Raw genomic sequence first — 16,001 nt, 5'->3', positions numbered from 1 at the left:
TCTGAATATTCCGTCAATTCTGGAATAATTTTTCTCGTGATTTCTGAATTTCCGTCAATTCTAGGAGATTATTTTTCTCTTTAATTCTGAATTTCCGCCAATTCTAAATAATTTTTCTCGTAAATTCTGGGTTTCCGTCGTTTTCTGGAACTATTTTACTCATTAATTCTGTATTTTCATCAATTTAAGGAATTTTTTTCATCAATTTAAGGAATTTTTTTCATCAATTACAGAATTATATCTTTCCCGAATTCTGGAATTATTTCTCTCATTAATTCCGAATTTTTATCAGTTTTGAGATACTGTCGAATCCTGTTATAACGAACTCCAAGAGACCGTAGAAATCACTTCGTTATAACGAAATTCCGTTGCAATTCCATGTTATTTAAAAATGTCCCTGTGTAAACTTATCTGGGGGATTAGAAAAGTGTTTTCGTTATAACGGTATTCGTTAAAACGGGATTCGACTGTATTTTCTTTCTTCAATTCTGGAAGTATTTTTCATTCATTCTGAATTTAATGATTTAATTTCTTCTCTAGAAGAAATTCAATTATCTTTAAGACATTCCAAATTTTTAAATATTTGTTGAAAAAAAATTGAAATATTAGTTATTGGTCTTTTGTTAAATTTTAAATTTTTGCACTTTTCCTTTGCGTATGGATTGTGCCGACGTATGCTTTCGTCACTAACAGATGGCAGCATCAGTTTCACATGAAATTATAGGAAGCTATTTGCACTTCATTCCTAACGGTAGATGGCAGCACATATTTTAGCAATTAAGTTCAGAAAAGATTCAATTACAAATTTGCAGTTTTTAATTCAGATTTGTTGACAAATTTAGCAGATTCTATTTTAATGGAATGAAACTTGATTTTTTTTTTTTTTTTTGGGAAATTTGAGTCCATTGTGCTTAGGCTGAGCATATTTTCTCGTAAAATACCGGACAGTGGTATGTATTCCATAATACAAGTAAAAACGGGACATTGCCAATCATCGCCAAAAATGATCCGAAAGTAGACGAAGTTGCCAAATATTGCTCAAATCAGGGAAAATCACAATGGCAGGAAAGGAAGCATTAATGCCAGCTTCATTTTATATATTTTGTACACATACATTAGCGCAGAATATATAGGAATGCGGAAAAATGACTGCTCACCAATGAAAATTCAGAATTAATGAAAGGAAAAATCCTGCAACTGATGAAGATTCGGAATTGATGAGAGAAAACCCCAGAATCGATGGAAATTCACAACTGATAGGAGAAAAAACCCAGTATGTGGGAGAAAAAAGGCAGAATTGATGAAAGAGGAAACACCCAGAATTGATGAGAGGAAAAACCCAGAATTGATAAAAATTCGGAATTGATGAGAGGAAAACCCCAGAAGTGATAGAAATTCAGAATTGATGTTAGGAAAAACACAGAATTGATGTTAGGAAAAACCCAGAATTGATGTTAGGAAAAACCCAGAATTGATGTTAGGAAAACCCCAGAATTGATGTTAGGAAAAACCCAGAATTGATGTTAGGAAAAACCCAGAATTGATGTTAGGAAAAACCCAGAATTGATAGAAATTCAGAATTGATGTTAGGAAAACCCCAGAATCGATGTTAGGAAAAACCCAGAATTGATGTTAGGAAAAACCCAGAATTGATGTTAGGAAAAACCCAGAAGTGATAGAAATTCAGAATTGATGTTAGGAAAAACCCAGAAGTGATAGAAATTCAGAATTGATGTTAGGAAAAACCCAGAAGTGATAGAAATTCAGAATTGATGTTAGGAAAAACCCAGAATTGATGTTAGGAAAAACCCAGAATTGATGTTAGGAAAAACCCAGAATTGATGTTAGGAAAAACCCAGAATTGATAGAAATTCAGAATTGATGTTAGGAAAAACCCAGAAGTGATAGAAATTCAGAATTGATGTTAGGAAAAACCCAGAATTGATAGAAATTCAGAATTGATGTTAGGAAAAACCCAGAAGTGATAGAAATTCAGAATTGATGTTAGGAAAAACCCAGAAGTGATAGAAATTCAGAATTGATGTTAGGAAAAACCCAGAATTGATGTTAGGAAAAACCCAGAAGTGATAGAAATTCAGAATTGATGTTAGGAAAAACCCAGAATTGATGTTAGGAAAAACCCAGAATTGATAGAAATTCAGAATTGATGTTAGGAAAAACCCAGAAGTGATAGAAATTCAGAATTGATGTTAGGAAAAACCCAGAAGTGATAGAAATTCAGAATTGATGTTAGGAAAAACCCAGAATTGATGTTAGGAAAAACCCAGAATTGATGTTAGGAAAAACCCAGAATTGATGTTAGGAAAAACCCAGAAGTGATAGAAATTCAGAATTGATGTTAGGAAAAACCCAGAATTGATAAAAATTCAGAATTGATGTTATGAAAAACCCAGAAGTCATAGAAATTCAGAATTGATGTTAGGAAAAACCCAGAATTGATGTTTGGAAAAACCCTGAATTGATGTTAGGAAAAACCCAGAAGTGATAGAAATTCAGAATTGATGTTAGGAAAAACCCAGAATTGATGTTAGGAAAAACCCTGAATTGATGTTAGGAAAAACCCTGAATTGATGTTAGGAAAAACCCAGAATTGATAGAAATTCAGAATTGATGTTAGGAAAAACCCAGAAATGATAGAAATTCAGAATTGATGTTAGGAAAAACCCAGAATTGATGTTAGGAAAAATACAGAACTGATGTTAGGAAAAATACAGAATTGATGATAGGAGAAATACAGAATTGATGTTAGGAAAAATACAGAATTGATGTTACGAAAAATACAGAATTGATGTTAGGAAAAACCCAGAATTGATGTTAGGAAAAACCCAGAAGTGATAGAAATTCAGAATTGATGTTAGGAAAAACACAGAATTGATGTTAGGAAAACCCAGAATTGATAAAAATTCAGAATTGATGTTAGGAAAAACCCAGAAGTGATAGAAATTCAGAATTGATGTTAGGAAAAGCCCAGAATTGATGTTAGGAAAAACCCTGAATTGATGTTAGGAAAAACCCAGAATTGATAGAAATTCAGAATTGATGTTAGGAAAAACCCAGAAGTGATAGAAATTCAGAATTGATGTTAGGAAAAACCCAGAAGTGATAGAAATTCAGAATTGATGTTAGGAAAAACCCAGAATTGATGTTAGGAAAAATACAGAACTGATGTTAGGAAAAATACAGAATTGATAGAAATTCAGAATTGATGAGAGGAAAAATCCTAGAATTGATGAGAGAAAAATCCTAGAATTGATGAAAGAAAACCCACAGAATTGATGAAAGAAAACCCATAGAATTGATGAAAGAAAAACCCCAGAACTGATAGAAATTCAGCATTGATGAAAGCATAACGCAGAATTGATGGAAATTCAGAATTCATAGAAATTCAGAATTGATGGAAATTCAGAATTCATAGAAATTCAGAATTGATGGAAATTCAAAACTGATGAGAGAAAAACCCAGAATTCATGGAAATTCAGAATTGATGGAAATTCAAAATTGATGAGAGAAAAACCCAGAATTCATGGAAATTCAGAATTGATAGGAGAAAAAACCCAATATGGGAGAAAAAACGCAGAATTCACGAGAGAGAAAAAAACCCAGAATCGATGGAAATTCAGAAGAGGAAAGACCCAGAATTGAAAACCCTAGAATTGATGAAAAAGAAAAACCCAGAATTCATAGAAACTTAGAATTGATGAGAGAAAAAAAAACCAGAATTGATGAGAGAAAAAACCCGGAATTGATAGAAATTCAAAATTGATGAGAGAAAAAACCCGGAATTGATAGAAATTCAAAATTGATGAGAGAAAAAACCCGGAATTGATAGAAATTCAAAATTGATGAGAGAAAAAACCCGGAATTGATAGAAATTCAAAATTGATGAGAGAAAAAACCCGGAATTGATAGAAATTCAAAATTGATGAGAGAAAAAACCCGGAATTGATAGAAATTCAAAATTGATGAGAGAAAAAACCCGGAATTGATAGAAATTCAAAATTGATGAGAGAAAAAACCCGGAATTGATAGAAATTCAAAATTGATGAGAGAAAAAACCCGGAATTGATAGAAATTCAAAATTGATGAGAGAAAAAACCCGGAATTGATAGAAATTCAAAATTGATGAGAGAAAAAACCCGGAATTGATAGAAATTCAAAATTGATGAGAGAAAAAACCCGGAATTGATGGAAATTCAGAATTGATAGGAGAAAAAACCCAGTATGTGGGAGAAAAAACGCAGAATTGATGAGAGAGAAAACCCCAGAATTGATGGGGGGGGAAAATGCAGAACTGATGAGAGAGGAAAAAACACGGAATTGATAGAAATTCAGAACTGGTGATAAAAAACCCCGGAATTTATGAGAAAGGGAAAACCCAGAATTGATGGAAATTTAGAATTGATGAGAGAAAAAACCCAAAATTGATGTGAGAAAAACCCAGAATTGATAGAAATTCAGAACTGATGATAAAATACCCCAGAATTGATAGAAACTTAGAATTGGTGAAAGAGGAAAAAACCCGGAATTGATAAAAATTCAGAATTTGTGAGAGAAAAAACCCAGAATCGATGGAAATTCAGAACTGACGATAAAAAAAACCCAGAATTGATGAGAAAGAAAAACCCAGAATTGATGGAAATTTAGAATTGATGAGAGAAAAAACCCAGAATTGATGTGAGAAAAACCCAGAATTGATAGAAATTCAGTATTCAGAAAAACCCCAGAATTCATGAGAGACATAATTAATTCATTTTTGTGGCTGACCGCTCCGAAATAACAGTTGCATTTCTCCAGAAGAAATTTCTAGATACAGCCCTGTTTTCAGATTAGCTTGTAAAATTAGAGACAGGATTTTTTTTTGATTTTGCTGCCCGCGGGCAGTATGTGCAAACTTTTTTGTCGTCTTCTTGCCTTTTCGGGGGAATTTGCCCTCCCTGATTACAGAAATCTTTGTCGTGTGTGCAACGAACAGCATTATATGTGGACTCACCTTAGTGTGCGGCTGTTTTTGTGTAGCTGTGTTGAACCGAAGGCACTGGTGATGCTATACTTAGAGCTGGACTCGGAGTCACTGCGTTCCATAGCACCCGCTGCTCCCCCTCCCTCTGGGCTAAGGGGCAGAGGGGCCCCGCTGGCCCCTGGCCCTCCAGAGACACCAAGAGCTGCGGCCATTCTGGATCCACCTCCTCTCCGAGGGCGCGGCGGCTCGTACGGGGCCGAACTTCCTCGGTGAACCTCAGGGTATCCCGCAGTTGAAGCTGCTGAAACGAACGAATATATACGTTAGGAACAAATTTTTTTTTTTGCCACGCGCTTGATCAACCGCAACTTCCTATTATCCGAGATATTCAACCACAAAATAAAAAAAAAACCTACTTTCAGAGGTTTGTACGTCGTATAGGTGGCGCTGCGACGTCTGGCGATGCGTAGTGGCACCCGAGGATGTCGCTGCGACGGCTGCGTACGATGAGCGGCTGCTGCGGTCGTACCCGAACCTGCTGGAAGGCGAGGATGATGATGACCCAAAAGGCGGGATCTGGGGCAGTTGGCGCTTTTTGAAGGCAACGGATGAGGAAGGCATACGGCGACCCGTCGTCTGAGGGTACGGGTGTCGGCTCGATATAGCCGGAGATCGAGGCCTGTCGGATCCGAAAAAGTAATTGAAAAACCTGAATCATTGGGTCCAACCGACGCCCCTTTTACAAGGTTAGAAAGGGAAAAAAAGAAAAAGAGCACCGCTTACCTCATTTCAGGTGGCGAAAGCGATCTGGAAGACGAATCTGCAGCCCTTCGGGTCGGGGACCGAGCGCCCCGGATGCCGTCGCCTGGGGCCACCGAACGAGATCGACCTCTCAACATCATGGGATCTATGACCGTATCTCTACGGCCCCTCGCCAACGACACACCTTCATCCACGTGACCTATCATTGGACAAACATGAAAAAAAAGGGAGTTCAGTTATAATCTTCGTGACGGTTCCGTCAAACGCCGCAGTTTGATAATGGAGCGAGTGAGTATTACGCATACCGGCACCCATGTGTCGATAGGGATTAGAAGTCATCGCAGCCATCTCTCTCCGAGATCTCCGGTCCGTTGCCATCTCCTCGGTTGGAAGATAGGGAGGGAAAGGGGGACTCGAACTACTACCCATCGATGAGCTGATACTTGCACCGTCCACTGCCAGCATCCTCCGCTCTGCAAATTATAAAAAAAAACGTCCCGTGTTAGAGATGGGTTATTTCAAAACAGATACAAGTACAAAGGCCCGCAACAGGCAAAATGCCCTACGATGTTGGCTGAAAAAAAAGATGAAAAAATATGGATGCCGAATGTACAGGGTGTCCCGTAAGTGCTAATCCGCCCGAGTGGCGTGGTGACAAAATGCACGTCTACCACCGTGAAGGTTGCTGTCTCGGTCCCTGGTTCAAACCCGAGGGAGGATATAGATAAGATATTCTACCCTAACGAGCTTGAGGCGTCTACCGATAGGCGGCGCCTTCATTTCCAGCCCATCCAATGGGAGTAAATCGCAATACAGCGATATGGCCAGAGTTGGTGTTTGGTGAAGTAGTAAGAACCAGTGCTAATCCGGCCTTTCTCTCATCAACCGTTCATCGTAGCAGCATGGTTACAGTTTAAAAAATGCGCCGCTGTGGTGGTCGAGTGGTCATAGTGACGGACTCGCATCGCGGGGACCCGGGTTCGAGCCCCACCGTCGCCACAGTGGTGGTCGGCTGAAGTTGGTTTTCTGTGGTTCCCAACTTCGAGGCGCAAATGCGAGCCGATCTCCCCGTTAAAAAGTCTCGCCACAGAGAGCAACAGACCTACAAACAGTACAAATATTCAGTCGCGACACATCACTCACTTCACTTCTGAGATATAGATGGCAGCACTGAAAAATCATACACAACACTTGATACGCACTCAGACTGTTAGGTACACACAATTACACTTCCGGCACAACTCACTAGGTAGAAAATTGCCTATGGCGATAGACCTGAGTTGTGCTCGGTTTGAAAAAAAAAAAAAAAGTTTAAAAAATGCTCAAAATGTGTCCAAAAATCACTCTGTGCCAGTTTTGAGATTGGAAATACAGTGTGTGTCACAAAATAAAGAATCTAAATTTTTATTTGGTCCCTTAGAATTTGTTATTGTTGGACTCACAGAGGAGACAGAGCAACAACTTTCTAATCGGAGGTTGGGGGTGTATAATAATTTAGATTTTTTTCGTTTCGTGAAACACTATACGGTGGAAACTTCCCCCTAACGGACACCCCCCCCCCCCATTAACGGACACCTCTCATTAACGGACATTCTTCTGATTCCCCCGGTCCCTTGGAACAGGGCTTTAAAATGTATTTCACAGTCTCGATAGCGGACGAACAGTAAAATCAGGCAAACTCTAATTAATTAATTTTTGGTCGTAAACCGATGATTTATGTCATTCAACTAAGGTTACGTCTAATTCCAAGCTCGTGTTAGTGAATCGTCAATTAATTAACTTAATTAACCGAACATGTGGTGATTCCGAATGGTGATGTTGGGTTTTGTTTACACATGTTGATGCGTGTGAAGAAAGCCAACATTACAAGACTGATAGTGTTGTTGCGAATGTTTCTACATCTTCTCTTCACATTTATTTAACTTGATATTTATTGCAAAATATTGCAAAAACTTGATATTTATTGCAAAATATGTGCAGTGCACGTATATCATGTTCGGGTGAAAATAATCAATTGGTTTAACGAAGACGAGGAAGAAAAGTTATAAATTGTTTCCATATTTACCAGACGTTCCAACTTCATTTGGGTAATTATGCATAATCGTCGGTGAAAGTGAGTGAAATTTAATCGAACTTGCTTAATCGCGACAAAATGTAACCAATTGCGACCGAAGTCACGCTCCGTATAAATATGAAAGTCGTATGAACGATGGGGGTTCAACTGTATTACGTACATCCCCATTAGCGGACAGAATGTTTGGTCCCATGGGTGTCCGTTATCGAGAGGTTCTACTGGATTTCCAATCTCAAAACCGGAACAGGGTGATTTTTGAACACATTTTGAGCATTTTTGGGAATTGAAACTATACCACTACGACGAACAGTTTATGAGACTAAGGCCTGGTTAGCACTTGCAGTGTATACCTAAAATATATCAAAAATGCAGCAACCCAATAAGAACAGTAAAATACCAATAATTACGATAAAATATACTGGCCATAAACAATTATGGTTGTCTCATCTCTCTCTAAGTATGGACAGATTCTAGATTTATCCCAATATGTTTATCGTATTTCTTTTTACACGCGCCAATCGAGTTGCAATTCACGACCCCCGGAGGTAAGCTATTCTATTTGTTAACGACCCTATTAGAGGAAAAACTCCCCGCGACACCACAACCTGTAGTTGTCCGTTACCCATCGATACTGGTGGCCCCCCTTGTAGAAGCAGTTGATTGACGATGTATTAATAACTCATGGTCCATTTTATCATTCCCGTTGAAAATTTTAAACACTTCGATTATGTCCTCCCAACACCTGCGCTCTTCAATATAAACATTTTCAAAAAATCAAGTCTCTCTTCGTAGCTTAGGCCCCGTCTCCAAAACCTAACGATATACTCCAATCCAGGACGAACTAGGCCCCCCGGAAAAGTGGAAGTATCGCTTTAGGAAAACGCCCATCCTACAATCATATTTAAGTTCGTCTGGAGACTGCCCCACCTTTCGCTTTGATCCCCGACCACCCCCCCCCCCATAAGCTTCAAGCCATCAGCGAATTTTCTCACAATCCCATCGATACCCCTGATCGAGCTTGTAGGTGAAAAAAGAATGGGATCAAGGACACTGTCCAATCAGAAAATTCCCCGTTCACCATAACCCGTTGTGAGCTATCTCGCAAACATGATTCGAGTTGCCCCCAATCCCAATCATCTCACGTAAACGCTTCAAGAGTTTATCATGTGAGGCCCAATCGAATGCCTTTTGGAAATCAAAATAAACAACATCGACGTTTTTGGCTTTTCCCCAAAGACTTAGTCACGTGATCATAGAAACATCATAGTATGTAGTAACTATACATGAAGAAGCTTAACACCATAACGATTCTGCAGCATTTAGCTTAGTATCTTGACGATTCTGCACCAGCTAGCTCACCGTCACTTCGAATTTTAAGCGCGGCGGAACAGGTCAATAATATACTCATCTAAAGTACCAAAGAATGCTTAGAGGGGTCGCGAGTTCGATACCCGGTTCGTCGTTGTCAGAATCTTTCCTGACATGGAGGTACAACAGATACGACGGCAACATGACCACAGAAAATAAAGGACTACCCCAGGGAGTCTCACGCCGAGAGGTTGGCGTGCCCCCACGCGAGGAGTCGGTTAGCGGACCAACTCTTCGGTGAGTATAGAAAAAAGGCAAAATGCCAAACACTGTCGTTCATCAATAAATTGTAGTCCCGGTCTAATTAGCCCTCGAGGGCAGAAAATGACAATGATGCGAACAAAAAAATGGAATGGTAAAGACAAATAAACGACGATTCTGCGTCATTCACCTCAGTATCAAGACGATTATGCCCGATTATTAGCACCACGAAGATTTTGCATCATTCATCTTAGTACTATGCGATTCTACACCGTTCAGACGAGCACTATGACAATTCTACATCAGTCAGCTTAGCATTCTGTACATTACACATCTCGACATTCCAGTACATTACTATTCTACACATTTCAGTCCAGCACTGTGACTACGATTCAACAGAACATCTCAGCTCATGATGATTCTGCTCCATTTAGCTTAGTACAATGACAACTCTGCGCGATCCAGCTTCGTATCACGATGATTTTCCACCATTCAGCTTAGCACCTCGGCGATTCCACACCGATCAGCTAAGCACTATGACGATCTGCATGCATCATTCAGCTAAGTTTACACGACGATTCTGCACAATTAAGCTTGATATCATGATGTAAGCTTGATATCAATACCATCATTCAGCTTAGCAGCGCGACGATTTTACTCTGTTCTGCTTAGCACCACGCGATTCCACACCATTCAGACGAACATCATGGCGGTTCTTCCCCAGTCAGCTTAACACCGACATTCCAGAAATAACTCAATCCAGCACCGTGACTACGATTCTGCAAGACATCTCAGCACGTGACATATTATTCACATAAATTTTATTCACTATAAATGTACTCAAAGATCAATCAGAAAGGGTCTCGCTTATTGGATTAGGTTGGGGAGGCCAAGGATAAGACGGGGGGGGCCACGAAAAAAAGTTAGACCTCGCATTATATAAACGGCCTCGCCAATAATAAATAATATCATTTTAAATGATATTATTTATTATTGGAACACACATGCTGATTGGTATACTGACCGGTCTGTGTGGAGAATTTGTCTTCAAAGTCTTCAGACAGCTCCGAGTCGGAGAGTCGCGATGTCGTGGAAGGAGGCGAGAGGCGATCCGTGGCGGATGGCACACCACCGGCTATCGTATCTGACCCAGAACCGGTGCCACCGATTCCTTCGTATAGTCCTTGTCTTCTCTGGAATCATTGACGAATGTTAGCTTCAGATACATGCGTATACGTTTTTTTCAAATGAAGAAGAAAGTTTTAGTCACACAGGTGAAACATTGAAAACATTAATTGAGCCTACGTACCATCTGAGATGAAAGGCTATCTTCGTGCGTTGTGAGCAAGTGCCATTCCGGCTCATCGTCTAGAGGTAACGAACCCAATTCCAACACCACCTATTTTGACAAAATTCGAAAGAAAAAAAAACATGAATTAACACGTTTATTACATTATATCATTGCATCTCATTGGTAAAATGTAATTGATGTAATACATCGATGAAAGGTCCAAGATTGAGGCTTTGGCCTACAATGAAAAGTAGCAAACACTCCAGACAAGCAAACCTTTAGACTTTTACCTACAAACCTCCAGACTTCAATATCAGTGTAGCAAACCCTCTTGACTTTCATCTACAAAATCTCCAGCGGGTGTCTAAAACGACAAACCCTTTTGACTTTTGTTTACAACGACAGAGTAGCAAACCCTCTTGGCGTTTGTCTACAACGACAGAGCAGCAAATTCTCTTGGCGTTTGCCTACAACGACAGAGCAGCAAATTCTCTTGACTTTTGCCTACAACGACAGAGCAGCAAACCCTCTTGGCGTTTGTCTACAACGACAGAGCAGCAAATTCTCTTGGCGTTTGCCTACAACGACAGAGCAGCAAACCCTCTTGGCTTTTGTCTACAACGACAGAGTAGCAAACCCTCTTGGCGTTTGTCTACAACGACAGAGTAGCAAACCCTCTTGGCGTTTGTCTACAACGACAGAGCAGCAAATTCTCTTGACTTTTGCCTACAACGACAGAGTAGCAAACCCTCTTGGCGTTTGTCTACAAGGACAGAGCAACAAACCCTCTTGACTTTTGTCTACGAACCCTCCATGCTTTTGGCTGCAATGACAGAGTAGAGAACAGGCCCGTAGCTAGGCTGGGGTAACCGAGGCACTGCCTCGAACTGGGCTGAGTTGAACTGGGCCAAACAAAAAAAATGTGCACGCATTTTGCATAATAATAATCCTTTTAATGGGGCTCCAAAGAAAAAGTCTGCCCCGGAGCCCCCGAGAAGACACGCTACGGCCCTTGTAGAGAATCCTCCAGACTTTTGTCTACAATATCAGAGTAGCAAACTCTATTAGACTTTTGTCTACGAACTCTCCAGATTTTTATCTACAATGACAGAGTAGCAGACCGTCTTGACTTTTGTCTGCAATGAATGACAGCCTAATAAAGAAGAAACGTATATAGGACAGCGTAAAAAAGGATCTTCTTATCTTTTGTCTGCAAACCTCCAGACTTTTGTCTACAATGACAGAGTGCAGAATCCTCTTGTCTTTTGTCTGCAAACCTCTAGAACTAGTTTACAATGCCAAGGTAGCAAACCACACAAACTATTTTCTTCAAACATCCAGATTTTTGTCTACAAGAAACGCGAAATAGATGCGTCTGAAACCTTCCGGTGTCTTTTCGTGTCAATTCCAGGCCATACGTAGTAGGTTTTATGCAGTCCGGTTTGTGGACATATTAATGTAACCGGACTGCGTATTGCCAAAACTGGTGTGTACGTACCTCTCCAAGGAAGTCGTTCGCTGCATATCTATCGTAGTCCCAAACGGAAACCTCGAGTCTACGGTTGCGTAGGTCCGATCTCCGCAGGGGCGCGTACACGAAACTCTGGCTCCACTTGGGCTCGTTGCTCGACGCTATAGTCTTCGTCCTACGCTTGCTTTTCTCGCTGAAACATTTAAAAAAAAAACCCACACATCATGTCGGGGTGGACGCTTTTGTGTCATGTCACACTGTTTTTTACATGCAAGGTGTTTCAAAATTTATATATAATGTAAAAAACTTTTAGGGGAAGTGAACAGGGCCGGAACTAGAGGGGGGGAGGGGTGGTGCAACTACCCCGGGCGGCAGTTTTAGATGGAAACAAAGAACACCGTTACAGAATTATCGAATTTTAAAGTTGCAGGAGCGGCAAAATGATGTTTGCCCCGGACGGAAAAAGTCCTAGTTACGGCCCTGGCATTGGATATATCTAAACATGCGTGCGTGGGGGAAGCTGTCACGTATCCGAAAAGATGCGTCGGAATTCATTATTGTGCGTGTAGGTGCTCCGCCATCTACCGTCTAAAAAACGAAAGTGGCAGTGAATGGATATTCTTATTAAGTTTGAATGTTATAAGAGAGATCGCTGTGGCGAGGTTTTTCCACGAAAAAAAAAATAAAAATAAAAAATAGGACCGGCTTCTCGTATGTGTTTGAAAGTTCGGAAACTGTAGGAAACTTGCTACAGTCGATCCCCACAGTGTCCCTTTGTGGGGTCCGAATGTGGATACTCGTGATGCAGGTCCATCACGATATCCACACGATCACAAAGTGGCCTTGCGCAGCGGCGTCGGATCATCACCTCCTACAGATAGAAGGCCTCTGCAGTGTTTGCCATAAACGTCATTCAGATTACCTAACAAGTTTGCCACACAGCATCGTATTTCGTTTCTTCTCATTTTGGCGTCGAATCTTCCTGATTGCCTCACAAAAGTCGCATAGAGATTGGATGTGGGGCATAGAAATCGCCAATTCTGATCCCGATCATTTCTTTTCGTCACAACATTGATAATGGCACGAGCAGGGAATTTTCTTTCCCTGAATATTCTGGGGGAAAATAGACTTCTTACTGACGTCACAGGCAGAGTGCGGAGGCCTTCTATCTCTAGGAGGTGATGGTCGGATGCGCAAAGACGTAGGAGCAAAAAGTAGGAAACGCGGTTGAAATTCGAAGTGTGAGAAGATTTCTACGGACGGAAAATCGCCAAATTTCTGAATCACGTGGCCAGCAATATGCATGCAGCACAATCTGAGCTGTAAGGGTGGGTGGACCAAATGGGAAACGGAACAGTTTTTTTTTAATTTGGTTTGTTTCTGTATGAATGTGGTAAAGCTTTGTGTAAAGTAGAACAGAACCTCCTAAAGATAGAAGGCCTCCGCACTCAGCTTGTGACGTCAGTAAGCAGTCCATTTTCCCTCAGAATATTCAGGGGAAAAAAATTCCCCTGGCTCGTGCCAGTATCATCATTCTGCGGAAAAGAAATGATCGGGATCAGAATTGGCGATTTCTATGCCCCACATCCAATCACTACGCGACATTTGTGAGCCAATCAGGAAGATTCCACGCCAAAATAAGGAGAAACGAGATAGGATGCTGTATTTCAAAATGTGGCAAACTTGCTAGGTAGTCTGAATGACGTTTATGGCAAACAGTGCAGAGGCCTTCTATCTCTAGGAGGTGATGAGTAGAGTGAGATACATGGAAGGCAAACCTCTTTTCTCCCTTCTGCGCAATCAACTCGCCTCAGATAATCACGTGGAATCACGTGATATGAGCTTTCGGTCGGCCGACAGTATCGTCCAATAGTCAATCTCCGTCCGCAGAATGTTTGAGCCGTAAAGAAGCGCCACGTGGTGTTATTCGTTTTTTTTAGTGGCAGAAGTAGTTGAAGTTCGCACATATATCACGTGATTCCGCGTGATTGCCTGGGGGTGTGCAGAAGGAGTTGACTTCAAGAAGTTTCGTCTCACTCATTATATTACTATAGTTATAACAGCTGTTCCGTTTTCATTTCAGATCCACCCTCAACAATATAGGAGGTTCACCGAAAGGAAAATTCATCAAGGGAAAAATTTACCGACAACCCTTCATTGTGTGATTGAACGAGTGAGTGAGCAATTATGTGAGCGACTGTGTGATGAGAAATCATTGGGGGAGGAAGTGAGTGAGCGAGTCAGTGAGAACTAAACGAGGGAGTGAGCAAGTTGTGCTCAAGGAGTGAGTGCGCAATTAAATTATTAAGTGGAGGAAGGGAGTGAGCAATCAACAAGGAATGAGTGAGTGAGGAAGGGAGTGAGCATTTAAATGAGCGAGCGAGGAAGAGAACGAGCAGTGAAATGTGCAAGTGAGTGAGTGAGTGAGCAAGAAATATGAATGAGTATCCGAGTCAGTGAGCAAGTGAGTTGGTGACCAAATGAATGAGTGAGGAAAGTGAATGGACAAAAGTCACTAACTCCCTTATCGACTCACCAGCCCATTCACTTTTCCACTCATTCAATTGCCCTACTCATATACTCACCAACTTGCTCTTGCTCACTCATTCCCTCTCCCACTCTGCGCGCTGTTCACATAACTGTTCACATTATTAGTTTCTCACTCACTGACCCGCTCGCTGACTCACTCACTCTCCCTAGTTTGGCCAGCTCGGCCACTTGATCTCTCTCACGGTGGCGACACATTTTGGCGCGTCGGTCAAATTTCCCTTCGACGAATTTTCCCTTTCAGCGAATCATTTAGAACACCGACTTACGACCACACAGAGTATCCTTACCTTCTATCCGGTAGAAGAAGGATCTTCACATAAGGGTTCCTAGGCTGCATATTCGACCTCGGCGGTAAATCTACAGCTCGCACCACGGTCACGACTAGCTGCAAGTGCTTGGGCTCGTACCACAGTTTGATCTAGGAAACACGTGACAACAGCAAAAACAATGAGACTTTCATCAAAGAATTCGAGGGCCCTACCAGAGCCCCCCCCCCCCCCATGCTTATAAAAGGATTATCTCAGAAAAACCGGCGTGTCTAGCGCTCGCGATTACTACAGGCGTCCATTCTGAGGGCGCATGCGCATTAGGGACCTCGAACGTCTATTTGTCCCTAATGCGCATGCGCTCTCAAAATAGACGCCTGTAGTAATCGCGAGCGCTAGACACGCCAGTTTCTCTCTGAGATAATCCTTTTATAAGCATCGGGGGGGGGGGATGGTAGGGGGCCCCCAGTAACCATCACAGTGATGGTTGGGATATAAGGATCGATCCTTACCTGAATTCTGCCTCCAACATTAGGTGAACGACGGCTGTTTGCCTCAGGTGATCTTGGTGACGTAGCGCTCCTCCGATAACGTGGATTACTACGTTCTGTATACAAGAAGAAACGAGACACATTTAGCACTGATACGGTAAAACCTCTCTTTTGCGGACACCGACGGGACAAAAAAAAAATTCGTCCGTAAAAGAGGGGTGATTGTTAATCGAGGTTTTGAAATGCATACGTTTATTATACAAGGGGGAATTGTTATTTGTCCGTATGAGGGGGGGTGACCAAAGTGATGGGTGGCAGGTGAGGGGAGGTTGACAGTAAGAAGGGTGACCGCATCTGAGGGGTGTTTGTTAAGGGGGGAGGTTACTGTATGCAAAGACCAATTAGTATTTGTCCCCTGGTGGTAAATTAACCTTTTAACGGTTTACGGAAAATTCACCAACAACAGTTCGCACGAGTCAGTGATCCAGTAAGTGAGCGAGTGAGTGAGTGACCTAGAGATAGAGTGAGTGACCTAGAGATAGAGTG

The 16,001-nt window shown here is 41.4% G+C and overlaps 1 protein-coding gene across 4 annotated transcripts in view; it reads right to left on the bottom strand.

Annotated features, from left to right (window-relative positions):
• Nucleotides 1–16,001, bottom strand: part of LOC149070892 (regulating synaptic membrane exocytosis protein 2-like) — an 86,940-nt gene that overhangs the window by 11,774 nt on the left and 59,165 nt on the right. For 3 of the 4 annotated variants that reach the window (XM_089248294.1, XM_089248290.1, XM_089248293.1), the window contains exons 9-17: nucleotides 15,477–15,571; nucleotides 14,986–15,116; nucleotides 12,176–12,341; nucleotides 10,696–10,785; nucleotides 10,411–10,579; nucleotides 6,049–6,216; nucleotides 5,765–5,942; nucleotides 5,398–5,660; nucleotides 5,012–5,282 (exon numbers count right to left, since the gene is read on the bottom strand). In XM_089248294.1, the coding sequence (XP_089104420.1) occupies nucleotides 5,012–5,282; nucleotides 5,398–5,660; nucleotides 5,765–5,942; nucleotides 6,049–6,216; nucleotides 10,411–10,579; nucleotides 10,696–10,785; nucleotides 12,176–12,341; nucleotides 14,986–15,116; nucleotides 15,477–15,571 (1,531 nt within the window). The remainder of the gene's footprint in view (nucleotides 1–5,011; nucleotides 5,283–5,397; nucleotides 5,661–5,764; nucleotides 5,943–6,048; nucleotides 6,217–10,410; nucleotides 10,580–10,695; nucleotides 10,786–12,175; nucleotides 12,342–14,985; nucleotides 15,117–15,476; nucleotides 15,572–16,001) is intronic. The other variant, XM_089248292.1, reaches the window with a different exon arrangement.

This window comes from Pholcus phalangioides, unplaced genomic scaffold, assembly GCF_987345545.1.
Source record: "Pholcus phalangioides strain wild (caught in Gottingen) unplaced genomic scaffold, Ppha-v1.0 ptg000020l_1, whole genome shotgun sequence".
NCBI lineage: Eukaryota > Metazoa > Arthropoda > Arachnida > Araneae > Pholcidae > Pholcus > Pholcus phalangioides.
The sequence above is the reverse complement of the archived record's forward strand: the minus strand, read 5'-3'. Positions and strand labels throughout refer to the sequence as shown.